Source organism: Podarcis raffonei, chromosome 4, assembly GCF_027172205.1.
Source record: "Podarcis raffonei isolate rPodRaf1 chromosome 4, rPodRaf1.pri, whole genome shotgun sequence".
NCBI lineage: Eukaryota > Metazoa > Chordata > Lepidosauria > Squamata > Lacertidae > Podarcis > Podarcis raffonei.
Genome location: NC_070605.1, coordinates 3,855,564 through 3,875,998, shown reverse-complemented (window position 1 = coordinate 3,875,998; position 20,435 = coordinate 3,855,564). Strand labels below are relative to the sequence as shown.

Here is a 20,435-nt window from a genome sequence, read left to right as displayed (position 1 = left end):
TGGAGAGCGGCAGAGAGTCCAAGTGCAAGAAAAGGAGACAGAAGCAGGGCAGTGGGGATGGGGGGAGCAACTCATGAGGACCCCCGGATGAGGACCCCCACTAGAGCCAAGCATCCATTTTTCAAAAGATACAAATGACTCCCTTGTCAGTCAGTTCTGACTTCATGCATTGACTGGAAGGCAGGAGCAACCAGGCTGATTCACCTCACAGAAATCCCTTCAGTTGCTTCCACATTTTGCATTGCAATCTTCCTTCTAGGAGGGCTAGAGGCTGCTTTCTCCTTCTCCTCTTTTTAAAGAAGATATCTCATGGTTTGGGCTGTGGTGCCATCCAGCCCTGGTACCTGGCAAGACACATCCATGCTTCCTTACAGATTCTGTTGTTTCTTCTGACCTACAAATTCTGTAACAGAACAATGTATTTGCTTTGTAGGATTTGCTAGAGCTTCTCATTCAGACAGGCAGAACTTGGCAGAAGACCAAAAGGTTCCTTCCGATCTCTCAGAGGCTTCCTGAGAGCACAGATGGATGAGCGAGACTCAGCTGGCCCTGAAGCAGGAAGAGGCCATGCCATCCAAACTGGGAGCAGTGGGGGATTCTGGGAAAACTCTGTGCAGAAGATCCTGGGTGAGGAGGACACCCTCCGCTCAGAGGTGCAGAGCCAGCAGGTGAGGCAGTTCTGCTGCCAGGAGGCCAAAGGACCCCGAGAGGTTTGCAGCCGACTCTACCACTTTTGCCACCAGTGGCTGAAGCCAGAAAGGCACACGAAAGCTGAGATGCTGGACCTGGTGATCTTGGAGCAGTTCCTGGCTGTCCTTCCACCGGAGATGGAGAGCTGGGTGAGGGACTGTGGAGCGGAGACAAGTTCCCAGGCGGTGGCCCTGGCCGAAGGTTTCCTCCTGAGTCAGGCAGAGGACAGAAAGCAGGTGAGAGAGACTTTCCTCTGGATACTCCCAAGGGGCTCCAAGCAGGACAGAGAACATCCCATAATGATCTGCTGATGGCCCATCCTTTTCCTGGGGAGGCATCCATGGAATAAGATTTCACACCCTTACAGTTTTCTCGCCATTCATTCTCTGTTTTTCAGGGAAAGGATCATTTTGTAGAAATGGACCTGGATTCCTGTGAGGCAGAGAGGCCTCCGTTGGACACCAGAGAGAGGCCACTGGGTAAGGAGGAAGGTGGGTTTTCTCCGTTTGGTCTTGTTCTGTTGGTTTTCCAACTCATCTGAGGGTTCTTTTCATCTTGTTTTGGGGAGAACAGTTGGGAAAAAGCGTGCAGAGGAAGGGAGAAGTATTTCTGCACAACTAACATATGAAATGGGCACAAACGTCCAAATGCTCTCAGCAGGTGTGGCTACCTTTGAAGGTGACCCGGAAACTGCAATTAATCCAGAATGCGGCAGCTAGACTGGTGACTGGGAGCGGCTGACAAGATCACATAACACCGGTTCTGAGAGATCTGCATTGGCTCCCAGTATGTTTCTGAGCACAATTCAAAGTGTTGGTGCTGACCTTTAAAGCCCTAAATGGCCTCGGTCCAGTATATCTGAAGGACGTCTCCACCCCCATCGTTCTGCCCGGACACTGAGGTCCAGCCGCTGAGGCACTTCTGGAGGTTCCCTCATTGCGAGAAGTGAGGGTACAGGGAACCAGACAGAGGGCCTTCTCGGTAGTGGCGCCCGCCCTGTGGAACACCCTCCCTTCAGATGTGAAGGAAATAAGCAGCTATCTTCTCTTTAAAAGACATCTGAAGGCAGCCCTGTTCAGGGAAGTTTTTAATATTTAACACTGTACTGCTTTTAACACTTGATTGGAAGCCGCCCAGAGTGATTGGGGAGACTCAGCCAGATTGGCGGGGTATAAATTATTATTATTATTATTATGAAAGGCCCATCTGAAGTTAGAGATGCCCTATTTCACCTGTGAGAGAAGCAGGCACTCCTGGCATCCTGCTTACCTTTTTTTCTTTTGCAGGAGACAGAATGATGCCGGCAAAACCTCCTGGTCCATCTTTTCATGGGAGCAGAAGGGAAGCAGCAGCTGTGGAACCAGATCAGGTCAGAGGAAGCTGCCTTGTGGGGACAGAGGCCGAGGGATGGAGCAATGGAGGAGCAAAGGCAGGCTGCACAATGGTGCACTATTTGATCCCTTGCCAGAAACCCCAGAGAGGAGGGGCTTGGAAAGCTGTCGGGAGTCGGGGGCCTTTACTCTCAGCAGCGGCTTTTGTGGAAGAAGAGGCTCAGGGAATGAGCTGCTGTTCTCATTAGGCCTGAAACTCAGCCAAGTCTGTGAATATCGTGTTCTTGCTGATAAAGAGTTAATTGCAGCTGTGAACTGTGGGATTTCCTGCCCAGATAACTCATACCAGTCTTCTGAATGTTGCCAGCAGGATTCATTTGTAGTTACTGCTTTATTTCTACATTGACCATGGACTGCTAAAATAGGCTTCTAAGCTTTGGAGAAACCATAACCAGCAGTGGCCAGGATTCCCCTAGCCAGCCCCATCAGCAGCACAAAGAGAACTGCCCTCCACTCCTCCCCTTGACGTTCCCTCCCCAGAACAGTGCATGGGGAGAGTAGAGGGGGCAATAAAATAAATGCCTAATAAAATAATTCCTTTGCTAAAAGAAGCTCCCATTATTAAAGTGGGAAGTAAAAGAATCACTTAAAAAACACACAGCAATTAAGAGGAAGGAAACAACAGAGCATTGTGTAGCAGATCATATTTCTGCTGTCTCAGAGGAGGACATTTCCCTTTTTCTTTTAGGGTCCAGTGTGCTTTGAAGATGTCGCTGTTCGTTTCACGGACGAGGAGTGGGCGTTGCTGGATCCTGACCAGAGAGCTCTGCATAAGGATGTCATGGAGGAGAATCGTGGGATCGTGGCCTCTCTTGGTAAGGCTCCCTGTGGGATCGTCCTATCTGCCTGGAAATTCAAAAAATATGTCTATAGACCAACCTCACATATTCTCACAGAGCTCAATAGTGGCCCCTATAACACCCGGGAACCTAACACCCCCACAATAAACAATAAATTACAGTTTTCTCTTTGAACAATCTTCCTCAGATTATTCCTTTTTCTACCACGATTGGGCTGGTCTCAACTGCCCAGGCCATCTTCAATGTCAGCTTCAGAATTGTTAGGAAAGATAAGTAGCTTCAGGTTTTCTGTTTTTGTTTTTGCTCCTGTCAGTCTTGGGTTGACCAAAGAGACGACTGACATTGGAGATGGAGGGGATGCCATGACTGGGCCAAACAAAATCCATGCCAGAGAAGAGCTAGACTTATTGAATTTCAAGTAGAAGTAGCAGTGGTGGTGATGATGATGATGATGATGATGGTGGTGATGATGATGATGATGGTGGTGGTGATGATGATGATACAGTGGTACCTCGGTTTACAAACTTTCCAGAACAGGACTGTTCTTAAATCAAGGTACCACTGTAGTAATAATAATTTTTGTTTATACCCTGCGCATTTGGAAACCTTTTGTGAAAAGTGTATTTCTGAGGTTTGATGGCTCATAACACCACTTTTGTGTGGAGTAATACCATAAAATTATATAGCAATGGAAAGATAATTTAATGAAGAATGTAATGCAATGAATTTTATGAAGGAGTATTTATTAGAACAGCAGTCATAAAGAAAAAATGTGAAACCTTTGGTAACCATTGGTAACCTTTAGCTTTAATTACGGCCTTACAATGCCTTCCCATGAAGTGAACCAAGTTTTTAGTTCTGCAGCTGTAATAATGGGAAACCAAGACTGAATAATGGCCTCTGTTAATTGGGCTTTATTGCTGGGTTGCTTCTGACTAACAAGTTTCTTTAGTCGGCTCCAAAGATTTCTGATTGGGTTAAAGTGTGGGCTATTCAGTATGGACTAAAGTGTGGGCTATTCAGGATGCCATCAATATGCTGATGACACCCAACTCTATCTGTTGATGGATGGCCATCCTGACTCGGCCCCAGACACACTGACCAGATGTTTGGAAGCTGTGGCTGGATGGTTACGTGGGAGCCGGTTGAAGCTAAATCCTTCGAAGACAGAGGTCCTGTGGCTGGGACGGGACGATATGGGATTGGGGGGGCAACTCCCATCTCTTGCGGGGGCGCAATTAGTGCCAGCACCGTCTGTTAAGAGTTTGGGTGTAATCTTCGACACCTCCCTTTCCATGGAGGAGCAGATTGCAGCTATAACAAAGGCGGCATTTTTCCATCTTTGCCAAGCTAAGCAGTTGGCTCCTTACCTCTCTCGCCCTGACCTAGCCACTGTGATCCACGCGACGGTCACCTCCAGACTGGATTATTGTAACTCACTCTATGTGGGGCTGCCCTTGCGACTGACCCAGAAACTCCAGCGGGTGCAGAATGCTGCGGCGAGACTCCTTACGGGGTCCTCGCTGTGAGATCACATTCACCTGGTGCTATACCAGCTGCACTGGCTCCCGGTGGAGTACAGGATCAGGTTTAAGGTGCTGGTTTTAACCTTTAAAGCCCTATACGGCCTAGGACCCTCGTACCTACGGGACCGCCTCTCCTGGTATGCCCCACAGAGAAACCTACGGTCTTCAAATAAAAACATCTTGAAGGTCCCAGGCCACAGAGAGGTTAGGCTGGCTTCAAGTAGAGCCAGGGCTTTTTCGGCTGTGGCTTCGATCTGGTGGAAGAGACTAGGTCACAAGAGACTAGGGCCCTGCAGGACTGACATCTTTCCGCAGGGCCTGCAAGACAGAGCTGTTCCACCAGGCCTTTGGCCAGGGCACAGCCTGACTCCCTCCTTCGGCAATCTTCACGGAGCTCTGGCCCAATGGTTGCCATTGGTTTGATTTGAATTAATTTTATAATGAATGATTTTAGAGTGTTGTACTGGTGTACTGTTTTATTGTTGTTAGCTGCCCTGAGCCCGGCTTCGGCTGGGGAGAGCGGGATATAAATAAAATTTATTATTATTATTATTATTATTATTATTATTATTATTATTATTCCCAGGCCATTCCAGCAGTGAAATATCATTATCTTGAATGTACCTTTTGCACACAGCAGCAACATGACATAGAGCTGAATCCTGCTGAAAATATATAAATGCTTCGGTATCTGGGAAAATATCACCTGCGGAACACTTCAGTTTGGGCTCACGTATTTCGTTTATGCATTTTCCCGCATTTATATTCCCATTAATGACGCAAATTCTGCCCACACCTTTTGCTGCCATACAACCCCAGATCATCACACTGTCTGGGTGTTTCACAGTCGGTGTAATGCAAGTAGGATGTAAATCTTCTCTGATTCTTCTCCTCTTCTCCGATTAAAGAAACTTGCGTATTTCATGCCATCACTACCAAGCAAGGTAGTGTCCTTTTTTTTAAAAATAAAGTTTTTTATTTATACAACAAGAGAAAAAAAACACAAATACCAAATTACACACAAATTACAAAAATAACCATAGACACATAATTTTCTTAGCAAACAATAAAACATCTATTGGTCTTAACACTAAAGACCCAACCTCCCGTCTATTCCATATTTCAAATTCATATTATTTATTGCCAATACACACTTTCATCATAATTAAACTTACTCTTAATAAATCTAATTTCTTATATCTACCTTGGAACTATTACTGAAGTTCCTCGAATGCTGCGACAGAATTTAAACTACTGTATTTATTTTTCAGATATTCTTTGAAAACCTCCCATTTTGAAACAAATTCCTGTTTTGATTTATTCTTTATTTTTTCTGATAAACCATCTAATTCGGCATATTCTGTCAGCTTTTGGATCCAATCTTGTATAGAGGGGATTTCATTACTCTTCCATTTTGCTGCGATCAAAACTCTTGCTGCCGCCGTCACATATAAAAAGATACCCTTCCTCTTTTGTGAAATATCCAGATCTGTTATTCCCAGGAGGTAGGCCTCTGGTTTTTTATTGAAAGAGATCTTTAGCATTTTTTGCAGTTCTGCATGTATACTCTCCCAGAATACTTGTATTTTCCGACATATACACCACATATGGTAGAATGTTCCTGAGTCTCTGCATCTCCAACAATTACTTAACACATTTTTATACATTTTTGAAAGTTTCCATGGTGTTAGATACCATCGATGTTGCATTTTTGGAAAGTTCTCTCTAATCGTGTAACAGTTTGTGAATTTCCAATTGATCTTCCATAAATTTTCCCATTGGGCCATGGTTATTGAATGGCCAAAATCCTGGGACCACCTCACCATTGCCACTGTTACCTCCTCCTCCTTGACTGTCCAGTCAAGGAGGAGTCGATAAGTTTTGGAAAGAGTTTTTCTTTTAGAATTTACAAGATCAGATTCGAATCGGGACATTTCTGTTGAGAACCCCTTTTGTTTGTCAGATTTAATTTTTTCAAATAACTGATGGTATTGGAACCAGTCTGAAATGTGTTCTCTTATTTCCTCAAAGTTTTTTAATTTTATTTGGTTATCTTCATTTTTTAGAAGTATTTTATATGTTGGCCAGCTTTCCTGAGTATTTTTCCGTTTTACTGCTATGGCTTCTATTGGAGAAGTCTACCACGGGACTTTAGGCTCCATCAGGTCTTTATATTTTTCCCATACAGCAAAGAGTGACTTTCTTATTATATGGTTGGTAAAATTTTTATGAATTTTCGCTTTTCCATATATCAGGTAGGCGTGCCATCCCCAACGATTGTCAAAACCTTCCAGGTCCAGGTCCGGATCCTGCAACGTGCACCAATCCTTTTAGTCAGGTGAAACAGGCTGCCTCGTAGTAAAGTTTTAGGTCGGGTAGGGAAAAGCCTCCTCTCTCTTTTATGTCTATTAAGATCAGGTGTTTAATCCTAGGTTTCTTCCCTTCCCACAGGAATTTGGAAATTTCTCTTTGCCATATCTTGAGACAACCTGTCAAGTAAGGTAGTGTCCCATTGTTCCGCTGTCCAGTTAACATGGGTTTCATCTTTTCAACTTTTGCTTGAGAGATAACAATGGCTTTTTCCTTAGAATTCTAACATTTAGATCAGTCCTTGCACTCAACTTCCCATTACATTGTGCCATGTCATCTTGTATACACCCAGATGATTTTCTTCTGTCATGTAGGGACAGTCTCTTCACTCGTCCATCGTCACTTGCCTTTGTACACATACCCTGCCTTATCAAGTCTGATTTTGTAGTGACTGAGTCTCCTTATACCTCTTCAAAAATATAGAAAGGCCAACTTTGGTTAAGTTTTCCCCAATCTCTCTTCTAATTTCTCCATAACTGTAGCCTTCTTCACTTAATAGTACAATCTTACTCACTTTCTGGAGACCAGTCAACTCTTTGTGCCATTTCTATAATTTTATTATGTTTTACACCCTCACTAAATGTAAGAACACACAAAACCAACTAACTTGATAGCAGTCACATAACACACTGACAAAAGTCAACCTAAGCAAGTTGTGCTTTCTTTTTCTGGTTATTTGGCTATAATTTTGATAGAATACGGGTAATTGAACAAACTTTGTTGGATTGCAATCTCGATTGCATTCTTGATCGAATTATCTTTCCACTGATATATAATTTTATGACATTACTCCAAATGAAGTGGTGTTATGAGCCAGCAAACCTCTGAAATACACTTTTTTCCAAAAGTCTTCCACAATTTTGACCACTACTGTATATCAAACAAAGCAACATTCAACAACTCATCAGAATCTCATAATAAATATGTTGGTTAATGACAAAAAATGCAGGTAATGAACACACCCCCAACTCCCTTCAGCTCTTTTCCATATCTTCCTGAGGCTCCAATCCCTTTTTTTCTCCATTGCAGATTGTGATGAATTGGAAATTGAGAGCAAAGGTGACAACGAAAAATTCCCCAGAGAGGAGAAGCCACACAAAAATTTGGAGTGTGGAGAAAGCTGCAGTCAGAGCTCCCATTCCACTTCCCATCAACAAAATCTCATTGAAAAGAAACTCTATCAGTGCATGGAATGTGGAAAGAGCTTCACTCGTAGCTCCTCTCTCACTTATCATCAAAGAATTCATACAGGGGAGAAACCCTATCAGTGCGTGGAATGCGGAAAGAGCTTCACTCGTAGCTCCTCTCTCACTTATCATCAAAAAATTCATAAAGGGGAGAAACCCTATCAGTGTGTGGAATGTGGAAAGAGCTTCAGTCAGAGCTCCAAGCTCACTTCCCATCAAAGAATTCATACAGGAGAGAAACCCTATCAGTGTGTGGAATGTGGAAAGAGCTTCACTTATAGCTCCCATCTCACTAAGCATCAAAGAATTCATACAAGGGAGAAACCCTATCAGTGTGTGGAATGTGGAAAGAGCTTCAGTCAGAGCTTCGATCTCACTAAGCATCAAAGAATTCATACAAGGGAGAAACCCTATCAGTGTGTGGAATGTGGAAAGAGCTTCACTGATAACTCCAATCTCACTTCCCATCAAAGAATTCACACAGGGGAAAAACCCTATCAGTGCGTAGAATGTGGAAAGAGCTTCATTCAGAGCTCCACTCTCACCTCCCATCAAAGAATTCATACAGGGGAGAAACCCTATCAGTGTGTGGAATGTGGAAAGAGCTTCACATGTAGCTCCTCTCTCACTTCCCATCAAAGAATTCATACAGGGGAGAAACCCTATCAGTGTGTGGAATGTGGAAAGAGTTTCAGGAAGAGGTCCGATCTCACTTCCCATCAAAGAATTCATACAGGGGAGAAACCCTATCAGTGTGTGGAATGTGGAAAGAGCTTCAGTCAGAGCTCCAAGCTCACTTTCCATCAAAGAATTCATACAGGAGAGAAACCCTATCAGTGTGTGGAATGTGGAAAGAGCTTCAGTCAGAGCTCCAAGCTCACTTTCCATCAAAGAATTCATACAGGAGAGAAACCCTATCAGTGTGTGGAATGTGGAAAGAGCTTCACTTATAGCTCCCATCTCACTAAGCATCAAAGAATTCATACAAGGGAGAAACCCTATCAGTGTGTGGAATGTGGAAAGAGCTTCAGTCAGAGCTTCGATCTCACTAAGCATCAAAGAATTCATACAAGGGAGAAACCCTATCAGTGTGTGGAATGTGGAAAGAGCTTCACTGATAACTCCAATCTCAATTCCCATCAAAGAATTCACACAGGGGAAAAACCCTATCAGTGCGTAGAATGTGGAAAGAGCTTCAGAAATAGCTACTCTCTCACTTACCATAAAAGAATTCATACAGGGGAGAGACCCTATCAGTGCATGGAATGTGGAAAGAGCTTCACTTATAGCTCCCATCTCACTTCCCATCAAAGAATTCATACAGGGGAGAAACCCTATCAGTGTGTGGAATGTGGAAAGAGCTTCACATGTAGCTCCTCTCTCACTTCCCATGAAAGAATTCATTCAGGGGAGAAACCCTATCAGTGTGTGGAATGTGGAAAGAGCTTCACATGTAGCTCCTCTCTCACTTCCCATCAAAGAATTCATTCAGGGGAGAAACCCTATCAGTGTGCAGAATGTGGGAAGAGCTTCACATGTAGCTTCTCTCTCACTTCCCATCAAAGAATTCATACAGGGGAGAAACCCTATCAGTGTGTGGAATGTGGAAAGAGCTTCACATGTAGCTTCTCTCTCACTTCCCATCAAAGAATTCATACAGGGGAGAAACCCTATCAGTGTGTGGAATGTGGAAAAAGCTTCACTGTTAGCTCTAAACTCACTTCCCACCAAAGAATCCATACAAAGGTCGGAAAAACCATTTTATAGCTTTAGGAGCCAGGCAAATCCGCACCTTTTTAACCAGGCCTTTTTCTTATTGACATCTAATGCTATTTTAACATGTGATGTTTTATGTTTTTATGTTGTGTTTTTATGCTCTAAGCATTCTGAGACGTGGGTGTAGGGAATACAGCCACTCTTAAATTCCTTGGGGTCTTTGCCCCCCCATAAAATATTTGAGGAGGCCACCCCCCAGGTTTTCTTTGTGTTTTTTTCAAATGCAACCTTTTATTCTTCCGCTACTTGCCATACGATTTTGCTTTCAATTTGCCGTTTTAAGAATTTTTTAAAAACCGCACAAAGGTCATGAGGAAAACAAAATACAAGAAGATACAAACATGGACAGGTCCCATCTTTGTGGGCAAAATGGAAAAGTTGCTTTGAAGGAGGCTTTCCCAAACTTGGGTCCCCAGCAGCTCCCGGACTACAGTTCCCATCGTCTCTCCCCATTGGTCCTGCTAACTAGAGATGATGGGAGTTGTAGTCCAAAAACAGCTGGAGACCCAAATTTGCTTTAAAGGGAAAGTAGGCTGGCTTTGTGATACCCTCTGCTGGCCAAAAGCACTGCCCCAGAATCTGAACCACCCCCAGTACTCCTAACTGGAATTTATAGAGCGCAAAACTGAAGTTTGATCAGCACTTCAACCTCTAGGGAGCTTCTAGGTGCTTTCTGCACCACCTAGAGTACCCACAGAATTGTGGCTTCTACTGACAACACACATAGGAGAACAAATGAAAGACAAACACAGTGAGCAAGAAAAAACCTGGAAAGGGCCATACCAAATGGACATCCGGTGTGAAGAGGTCCCTTTCCCCACTGTTGAACAATGCCACAGGTAGAGGAGATGAAATGCTAGAAGTGTTCTCTTTTTTTTTTTAAATAATATTTATTAGCATTTTCAAAAAACAAACAAGAACAAAAAATAAACAGAACAAAAGAAAAATACAAAAATACATAACAAAATTAAACAACAAAAGAAAAATAGAAGAAACACATAAAGTTATCGTTCTTAACCTTATTTCTCAGACTTCCTCACGCCTCCCCTTCTTGTATTCCAATTTAAGTTGTCAGTTCAGCAAGTCCTTAACTTATTTCTTTACCTTAACTTATACATTTATTCTAACATACCATTTTTTACTTTACTTCCTTTTTTCCATTTCCTCCATTTATTTTTAACAATCTTATTTTCAATTAATTTAAAAAAGAAGAAACCAATTTTACCTTATTTAAAACACACATCAATACTTATACCTCATTAGCTATTCTTAGACCTTTTTCCTAAAGTCGACCAAAATTTCCCTTCCACGATTTACCCAATTTCCTTACCACTAATTAAAAATAAAAAAAGAAAACAAATTATCCTTATGTGCCCTTTGGATTCCCAACCTCCACCCACCCTTTTCCCGGTTCCAATCCCCGACCAATGTCCATCAGTCTTTGTGTTATTTATTTAACCTGGAGACCTCACATCTGAGGCCCTTTTATCTCTCTCAGTTCCTTTCTGCCGGTCTCTTTGATGGTCCTTAATGTTAAACCCCAAGTCTCGAAGGGGCTCCGGACCAGCAGAGTCCTTGTTGCTTCCAGCCAGTCTTCCATACTTAAAAGCAAAGCCTATGGGGGGCTCCAACTTTTATTTCAAATTTCTTACAGATCCAGATGTCCCCAAGGCTCCAGCTTTCACCTTCCGCAGATTTATAATCCTCAGGTCTTCAGATCTCCTCCAAGGGAGATCTCTCCATTTTCCAGGCTCCCATTCAGACCAGGCTTTCCACATCCAATTTTTATTATCCTTTTTTATCATCATGTCAGGCCTCATATTGTAACTCTCCTTTAGCTCCTGCACGTCTCCTGCTTCTCCTTCATTTTCTTCAAAAACAACACCTTGCTCCATCATTTCTGCACTTTCAGTTTCATTTATTTGTTCAGTTGAGTAGGCTTCCTGTTTCAAATCTTTATCCAGCTCAAAACTGTTGTTTACTGACCGGTGTAGTAGTGATATCTTTGTAGACATAACATTGTATTCATCTTTCAAATTTCCCAAGAGAACGAGCGCTCTGTCCAGTTCTGCTTGGAATTTACATACTCCAGTCATTTTTGTAGTGTAGTATCCCTATTACCCCTCTAGGGGGATTTTAGTTCCTTAATGTTCCTTTCAGCTCGAAACCAAAAGTCCAGTTATTTTGTATCAGCCCTCGTTATTTTCAACAAAGTTATACCAGATGAACCAACAAAAACAGCAGAAACAATGTTCTCTTTTTCCAGCTGGCAACTAGCTGACTAGCAGCTCTCTTGACAGCTGTCAAAATCTTCCATGCAACAGACTTTCTCTTGGGGCGTTCCCGGGTCTGGGGGGGGGTGAAATTCCAGTCCCCAAATTCTTTTTATCCTCCAGTAAATCCTTATAGTGTCAAAACCGTGAAATCAAGATCTTTTCACTAGAAAACAGGTTCTCTCGACCTTGGTTGCCCAGTCCTTTGCTTTAACTTGTTTACAAAGAGGGGGGGGTGACTTCCTTTTTAGCCCCTTCCCGCTCGTTCCAAATTCAAAATTAATTTTTTTTTTTAAAGTCCCAATCTCCGTATTACTCACGGGTTAGTATTTTAGAGTCCAGTCGATCTTGGAAGAAGTTGGCGCTCTCTGTCAATGGCTTGCGGCTTCACTCCGTAGGCGAGGGAGTACTCTCAGCACCACGCCTCACCCTGCCTCCGTTCCGAAGCCTTTAAAAAGGCTCCGTCGCGGATTGGGGGGGCGCAAATGGTGCCCGCCGAGTCTCTGTGTTCACAGGCATCCGCGCCTGTGATTTTAAGGGTCCCCGCTTCGCCGCAGCGGCCAGACCCAGACGCTACGGAGCCGATTCCCTCCGGAGCTCGGAGGGAATCCGCCATTAAACAATGGCGCCAACCCGGAAGTCGAAATGCTAGAAGTGTTCTCTGGGGCAAGGGCAGCTGCTGAGAAATTGAACTATGGGCGCAAAATATTAATTTTTTAAAAAGTCGCTGCCATTATAGACATTGCCATTCAAATGGTGTGCATGCATCATTTGATTGATAGTGCAAGGCGGGACTTACCTGGCCCCCCACCAATATTTTATTCAAGTTGACACCACTGGGTCGGGTGGTTTACAGATTAAATAAATACATAAATCGCCTACCTTTGCAAATATTCCAGCTTGTCTATATCCTCATTTATTCTTCTTTAAAATGTATTTGCCCTTCATCTGAAGATTTTACATTATAAGCATACAGGATGAAAGCCTGACTTTCTCAAAAACAAGACAAGCCAGAGAAATCTCTCCTTTTCTTTTTTTGGATGGAGTTGCAAACTTTGTTGATCAGAGGCCTGCTGTGGAATTAGTGCATCTCGATTTCAGTAAGGCTTTTGACAGAGTCCTCTGTGATATTTATGTGAGGAAGCTGGTAAAATGAGACTGAATGAGGTAAGTGTTAGGTGGATTTAACTGACCGAAACCAAAGAGGACTCCTTCATGGTTCCTCCTCATCCTGGGGAAAAGTGACAAGAAGGGTGCTGCAGGGTTCTGTCCTGGGACCGTTGTTGAACAACGTCTTTATAAATGACATGGATGAAGGAACTGAGGGGATGCTCCTCACATTTGCAGATGAGACCAAACGGATCATAATGGCATCCTCTCTTTTCTTCAGCAACAGACAGGGAGACAAAGAACAGTGCAAAAGCACAGCAGAGCGGAAGAGATAAGACCGACTTCCGTTCTTACACTTTCCAAGCCTAGGAAAGTAAACAGGGGCATGTGACATACTAGCCACATATCCAGCAACGGGAGGAGTGAATTGCTAACACACCACACATGATTGCAGGTGATATAAGGAAAAAACCTGCTCCTTTTTCCTTATGGGGTACCCAAGGGCCCATATACAGCCCTTTTGTAGGTTCTCTATTGGTAGGAGAAAATAACAGAGACCAACCAGAGAATATTGAGAAGCAAAGCAGCCAGTAAGCCTCTTCTTTATTAACTGTTGCAACAGGGTTCTTCCCCACACGCAGGAGAGAGGAGGAGGACCCTGAGCCCTGCATGCAAGCCCTTATACAGACATTTTTAATTGCCCACCCTGGAATCCAAGACCACACCCAGAAACATCATACATACATCACAGAAAAGGCAGTCTACAACAGAAATCTGAGTGCATTGTTTTTACCTTGAGAAATATTTGAGGTGACTGAAAGAGTGAAAGAGTCAAAATGGCTTTAGGACTTTTCCTGTGGGTTTTGGACATGTGGTTTATATATATGTGTTTGCTTGTTACATTTATATATATAACACCTATATATCACCTAAAAATTCATATAACAATTCCCCCCTTTGAGGATATAATTTTGTAGCCTTATTGGAGTTCACTGATTGGGTCTGCGTTGCTCCGGGACAGGAGGAAGGAAGTCAAATGACGCCGAGGTTGGTTCAAAGAAAGAGTTTATTCTGCTCTCCGGATAGCAGAAGGCACTTGCGTGGTGAGTCCACAGCAAGTCGAAAGAAATAAGAAGTTTCATGCAGTATTTATATCCTCCAGACACCCTCTCCCTCTCCCCCTTCCCCAGCCACGTCAGCTTGTACACGCAGGTTGACAACACAGATGTTCCTGCTCCGGCACTCTTAACTATAAAAGGGATTTCCTTCCTGCACTCCTGACCATAAAAGGGTATTCCTGTTCCTACTCCTATCTTGGAGCCAGAGGTCACCATCTCTGGGAACACGCTTCTTGCGTTTTTCCTGGACATCGGTCTGCGCATATTTTGTGGTCAGCACATAAGATGTTTTCTCTGTTCCCCTAGAGAGCCAGGGTCATCCCTAGCCGTGACTGATAAAGGAGAGAGCTTGTTTATGCAGCCGTGTCCTTGTTATGCTTTTTGCTCAACAGCTCAAGTTTTACGCATTTTAGAGTGCTCTCTTTTGAAAGACCAAAAAAAGGGGGGGTGTCAGTTTTAAATTTACTGCACTGAAACCCATTCCTTCAATTTTTTTCTGAAAAATTGTTGCCCCACAAATAATAACCTGGTATGTTGCAAATGGATGCCTTTGTGTAAATCTTAAGAGACTTGCACGTCAGGCCTCTTAAGGCTATTTGCAGGTGTAGCAGTGCACATAGCTGGACATAGGATATCACATGAAAAAATAACACATATTGCATTTTGTTACTAAATTACTTGTGGCATTCTAGCACTTTGGGAGAAACATTCTCCATAGTGGTCTCTGCTTTACACTTAGCGGGAAGGTCAAATAATGAGTGAAAAAGGCAGTTTGTTTTGCTTCTGCCTTTTTTGTGTGTTCCCAGGTGTCAAAGCTAGCTCTCCTGTGGTCTCACACCTTCATCATATCACAGCAGCAACAATCCCTGGTGAATCCCCGTAGGGCTTTCATTTTGACCATGTCACCTTGTAGTGGGACAGGTTTGGACATTTCTTGAGAGAGATGTCTTTGCCTTGGCCTTTCTATGGGTTTTTTAATTATTATTATAGGCTCTGGTCTTCCACCCTAGGGAAGTTGCTCAGTTGTTCCTAAGAGACCAAAAAGCTGGATACACTTGCCCTATTCAAACGGAGTCCAATTAGAATTTATATAGCCCCATGGTTCGCCGACGCGGAGTTCCGGCCCCACCTGGCGGTGGCGGTCGGCCTGGGCCTTGTACGCATCATTGGCCTGGCGCAGTTGCTCCATCAATAGTTGGTGCTGAGACTGGAGCTCCTGGAGCCAATCTGTCACCGTGGGGACCGCAGATGCTGGCAGCACATCCAGGAACAAACGCGGATGGTAACCGTAAGTGGCCTGGAACAGGGTCTGCTGGGTGGAGGCGTTCACCGCATTGTTGTAAGCGAACTCCTCCAATGCCAAGTGGTCAACCCAGTCTGGAGGTACTCCAGGTTCCGGTGGTCGGTTCTCATTTCCACCAGTTGTCTTGCCCCCTCAGGATGATGGCCCCTTGTGGTGATGATAGGTCCTTGCAGTTCCGGGGTGCTGCCCATTCCCAAACTGCCACTTTCCTGGGATCCATCTGCACCCCATCAGGGGAGAGCTGGTGACCGAGGAAGTCCACTGACCGCTGGTGGAACTTTCACTTGCTGAGCTTAGCATACAGGCGTTGCTCCCGCAAGCGCGGCAACATGGACCGGACATGACCCTCGTGGCGAGCTGGGTCATGGGAGTAAATCAGAATGTCATCTAGGTACACCACCACGTACTTGTCTAGCAAGTCCTGGAACATGTGGTTGATGTACGGTTGGAACAGGGCAGGCGTATTGCACAACCCGAAAGGCATTACCAGGTATTCAAACTGCCCATACCGGGTCCCAAATGCTGTCTTCCACTCATCCCCGGCTCGGATCCAAATCAAATTGTAGGCCCACCGAAGGTCCATCTTGGTGAACATCTGCACCCCTTGCACCCATTCCAGCAACTCCGCAATAAGGTGCAAGGGATACCGGTCTGGGATGGTAATCTTATTCAGGGCCCGGTAATCATGGCAGGGTCGAAGCTCCCCACACTTCTTAACGAAGAGAACTGGAGCGGCGGTGGGCGTGGTATTGGGCCGAATGAACCCGCCCTCCAGGTTCTTGCGAAGGAAGTCCTGCAAGGCTTAGTGCTCTGGCTCCGTAAGAGAGTATAGGCAGCTCACAGGCAGGGGCACCCCGGGTTGGAGGTCTATGCCGCAGTTGAAAGACCAAGTGTTCCTTGAACACTTCTTGGTACTCCTGATAATCAGCGGGGAGCATTGACGCAGCTTCCCCTGTGGGGGCGGCCACTAGCATCTTGGACCAAGCATGGGGACACGGGTTTGGGAAGCACACAGTCTGATTGACCCAGTCGATCTGAAGATTGTGAGACTCCAGCCAGTCCATCCCGAGCACCAGGGGAAACCGGGGCATGGTGGCAATGTCCAAGGTGCGCACCTCCCGGTGCTGCTGGTGACACAGGACCAAGGGCTGAGTCTCCTGAGTAACGGCACCCGAGCGCAGGAGCCGTCCGTCAATTGCCTCCACCTGTACTGGTTCTGGCTTGTCCTGGAGTGGCACCTGATGATGGGCAGCGAAGGCAGAGTCCATATAGGAGCGGGTTGCCCCTAAATCTACCAGAGTGTGGGTGAGAATCCAGGGCCCGCCAGGGGGGTATAGACACACTGGCACCATGAGGTGTTGCAATTCCACCGGTGAGGGCCCATCATGCGATGTTTGGGACCCCAGGTAGCCTGGGCCATCGGCTACTGGGGTTGGCCATTTCACTGTGGCCGGCGTTTTCTCGGGACAGGATTGGGCGTAGTGTCTACTCCCGCCGCAGTAGAGACACAGGTTCCCCTCCAGATGCCGAGTCTTCTCCGAGGGGGAGAGGCGACGCTGCACTGCCCCAAGCTGCATTGGCTCCTCCAGTGATTTGGCTGTGGCCATGGAACTGCTGGGAAGGACCGGAGCCGGGAGCCGGGAGTGCTGGCGGCCCTGAGCCTGGCGACGGTCCTCCAACCGATCGTCTATCTGCAGGCTCCGTTTAATGAGGGTGTCCAGCGTGGTGGCGATCCATCATGGCCAGCTAGTCCAGTATCTCATCCGAAAGCCCCTCGAGATACTGGTCCTGAAGGGTGGAGTCATTCTAGGACAAGTCCTGTGCCAACGGCCGAAATTCTGTGGCGTAGGTGGCCACTGTGGACTTGTCCTGTTTCAACTGCCAAATTGCCTGATTGGCTTGACTCCCCTTGACTCCCCTTCTGAGGGTTGCCGAACGCGGTTTACAGATGGTTGCAAAACCCTGTATAGTCTGTCAGCAAGGGAGAGTTTTGCCGGAGCAGCGGCAATGCCCACTTGGCCGCCCGGTCCTTCAGCAAGCTGATCAGGAAGTGCACCTTGGTGCAGTCATCGGGGAAATTCCGGGCTCGCCCCTGAATATACAGCTTGGTCTGGGCAAGAAACATGGGAAAGCTGGCCGGGGACCCATTAAATTTACCAGAGAGGCAAGGTCTAAGTCCAGTCTGTGGTCAAAGGTGCAACATGGAGGCAGTCCGTAGTAGCTGAAGCTGGGTGCAGGGCATGGAGTTGGGTGAAGTTAGGAACAGGCTTGCAAGCAGGGAGCCAGGGCAGGTCAGGAGCTCAGGCAGGAACTAGCAACCAACAATGTTGCTTCCGGAACTTGGAACTGGTGCTGGCCGGCTTTTTTCTGCTCTGAGGCATAGCGTGGCCCCGATCCTCTCGTGACTCCCCTCTCTAACCCTGAGCCTCTGCAGCTCAGGAGAGGCTGGAGGATTACCGGACCCAGAGGCAACCTCAGCTTCCCCTGACAGGGCTGGGAGAGGAGCACTTGCAGGCAATGGGTCCTCCATCACCTCAGGAGCCAGAGCAGACTCAGCTGGTGCCCGCACCTGAGGATCCAGCACAGGTGAGGACCCTTCAGGCTCATGCCCCAGCCCTGGCTCAGCTGGTTCTGGAGGCGGGGAATCCTGTGCAGGCTGGGATCCCTCAGGTTCAGCATCCAAGTCTGAATCCCAGGCCATCACACCTTGTCAACAATGTGGAACTGTAGTAGTCCCCAATTTGGACTTAGCAGACATTTGGTCTTTATGAATGAACTGATTTATTGGGACTTCCGTCTATATTATTGCACTTTATGTGTTGTTTATGTGCAAGATAAACATTTGATATTGTGATAAGAATATATAGAAGAGTATTGTTTATGGGAATGCACAGCCGGTTACGTCTTGTGTGTTTGTCCATTCCAGGAACAGCATTCCTGACCCAGAATTTCGCAGGAAGTCCCTAAGATGATTCCCCTTTCAAACAGGATACTTGAACCTAGGCCAGTAGAGTCCTCCTCTCCGGCAGACAGACAACCCCTTCTTCTTCTTTTTTATTAATGATTTTTATTGAAATTTACAATCACCAACCAACCCCCACCACTAAAACATCACATCTTATTACATGTATCCTACTTTGTATTTCATAGATCCATTAGCTTCCGTCCTTCCCTTCCACCAGTTTTCCTATTCCATTCTATAGTTTAAGATTCTTTAATTATAAATTATACCATGACATGAGATTTATTTCAATCCTGCCAAAGTTTTCATATTTGTACAATTCTCACTTATATAAACCATAAATTTACTCCATTCTTTTTGGTACTTTGTCTCCTCCTGATTGCGAATTCTGTGTGTCAATTTAGCCATCTCAGCATACTCAACCAACTTTATCTGCCATTCTCTTATCGTCGGCATCTCCTGTTGCTTCCACTTTAGAGCTATCAGAACTCTGTTGTTGCATATAAATATAATCTTTGATCTATCTTTTTAATCCCTTCTCCCACCAAACCTAGCAAAAATTCTTCCGGCTTTTTGGGGAAACTGTACTTAAACATCTTTTTTAACTCGTTGTAAACCGCATCCCAAAACTCTTTTATTTTATTGCAAGACCGTCACATATGATAGAAGTCGCCGTCTTTTTCCTTGCACTTCCAGCAGGTTTGACTACTTGTTCTATACATTTTTGCCAATTTGGTGGGAGTGAGATACCAACGATAAACCATCTTCATAACATTTTCTTTTAAGGCAGAACAAGCAGCGAATTTTATGCTCTCATTCCATACATCCATTCCATACATTGGCCCATACATCATATTCTATGTTATGTCCTAAATCAATGACCCATTTTATCATAGCCTCTTTTATAAATTCATCTTTTGCGTTCCATTCTAGTAAGAGATTGTACATTTTTGATAATAGCTTGGATTTACTCTCTAAAATATCTATTTGAAATTTCGATTTTTTATTCTCAAATCCTATTTTTTTTATCCTCTTTAAAGACATCATTGACTTGATGGTATTGCAACCATCCTTTCCATTTTTCAGCAATACACTCATAGGGCTTTAATTTCCAACCTTTTTCGGCCTTCATCAAAATTTCCTCATATGTGGCCCCTCTCCCTAGTATGTTCAGTTTTTTAACTGTTAATATATCAATTGGTGACAGCCACCACGGTGTTTTCCTTTCCAACAAATTCTTGTTTCTTTCCCAGACTTCAAATAAGGCACCTCTTATCACATGATTTGTAAACCCCATATGCACTTTTGCCTTACCACACCAAAGATAAGAGTGCCATCCACATGTATTGTTGAACCCCTCCAAATCTAACAAGTCTAGGTTCTCCTGAGTTATCCAGTCCTTTGTCCAACATAAACACACCGCTTCATAATAGAGTTTCAGATCAGGTACTGCGAACCCCCCTCTTTCCTTCTTATCTTCTGTCAATATTTTAAATTTAATTCTTGGTCTTTTCCCTTGCCATAAAAAATGCGAGAGAGTTTTTTGCCACTCTTTGAATTGTCTTAAACCTCTTATTATCGGAATTGTCTGGAACAAAAACAACATTTTCGGTAGTAGATTCATTTTGATCGCAGACATTCTTCCCGTCATTGATAGCTTTAATCTGTCCCATATTTCTAATTCTCTTTTAATCTCCTTCCAGACTGGTTGATAATTGTCATTAAAAGGTTTATATTCTTTGCCATCATCCAAATTCCCAGATACTTCCCCTTCTCCAAAGCCCCTCCCTCCCCCACTTCCCCATGGGGGTCTCCCACACCACCCATCACTCACCAGGATGGCTTTGGCCGTCTCCTGCTTGGAGCACTTCAGGGTTCAGAGCCCCCTGAGCTGAGCTGCCTGGCAGTTCTGGATCACCTCCGGCAGGT

The 20,435-nt window shown here is 44.9% G+C and overlaps 2 protein-coding genes across 9 annotated transcripts in view; both read left to right on the top strand.

The window, feature by feature from the left end:
- The window catches only part of LOC128412024 (zinc finger protein 420-like), a 278,283-nt gene that overhangs the window by 131,509 nt on the left and 126,339 nt on the right, over positions 1 to 20,435 (top strand). The gene's annotated exons all lie outside the window — the stretch shown is intronic.
- LOC128412027 (zinc finger protein 420-like) overlaps positions 1 to 20,435 on the top strand; it is a 180,203-nt gene that overhangs the window by 131,506 nt on the left and 28,262 nt on the right. For 3 of the 6 annotated variants that reach the window (XM_053384810.1, XM_053384811.1, XM_053384812.1), the window contains exons 2-6: positions 434 to 926; positions 1,088 to 1,169; positions 1,977 to 2,059; positions 2,770 to 2,896; positions 7,807 to 10,488. In XM_053384810.1, coding sequence (XP_053240785.1) covers positions 525 to 926; positions 1,088 to 1,169; positions 1,977 to 2,059; positions 2,770 to 2,896; positions 7,807 to 9,731 — 2,619 coding nt within the window. In that variant the 5' untranslated portion in view covers positions 434 to 524 and the 3' untranslated portion in view covers positions 9,732 to 10,488. Of the gene's footprint in view, positions 1 to 433; positions 927 to 1,087; positions 1,170 to 1,976; positions 2,060 to 2,769; positions 2,897 to 7,806; positions 10,489 to 20,435 lie in introns of those variants that run through there. The other 3 variants (XR_008330017.1, XR_008330018.1, XM_053384813.1) reach the window with 2 other exon arrangements.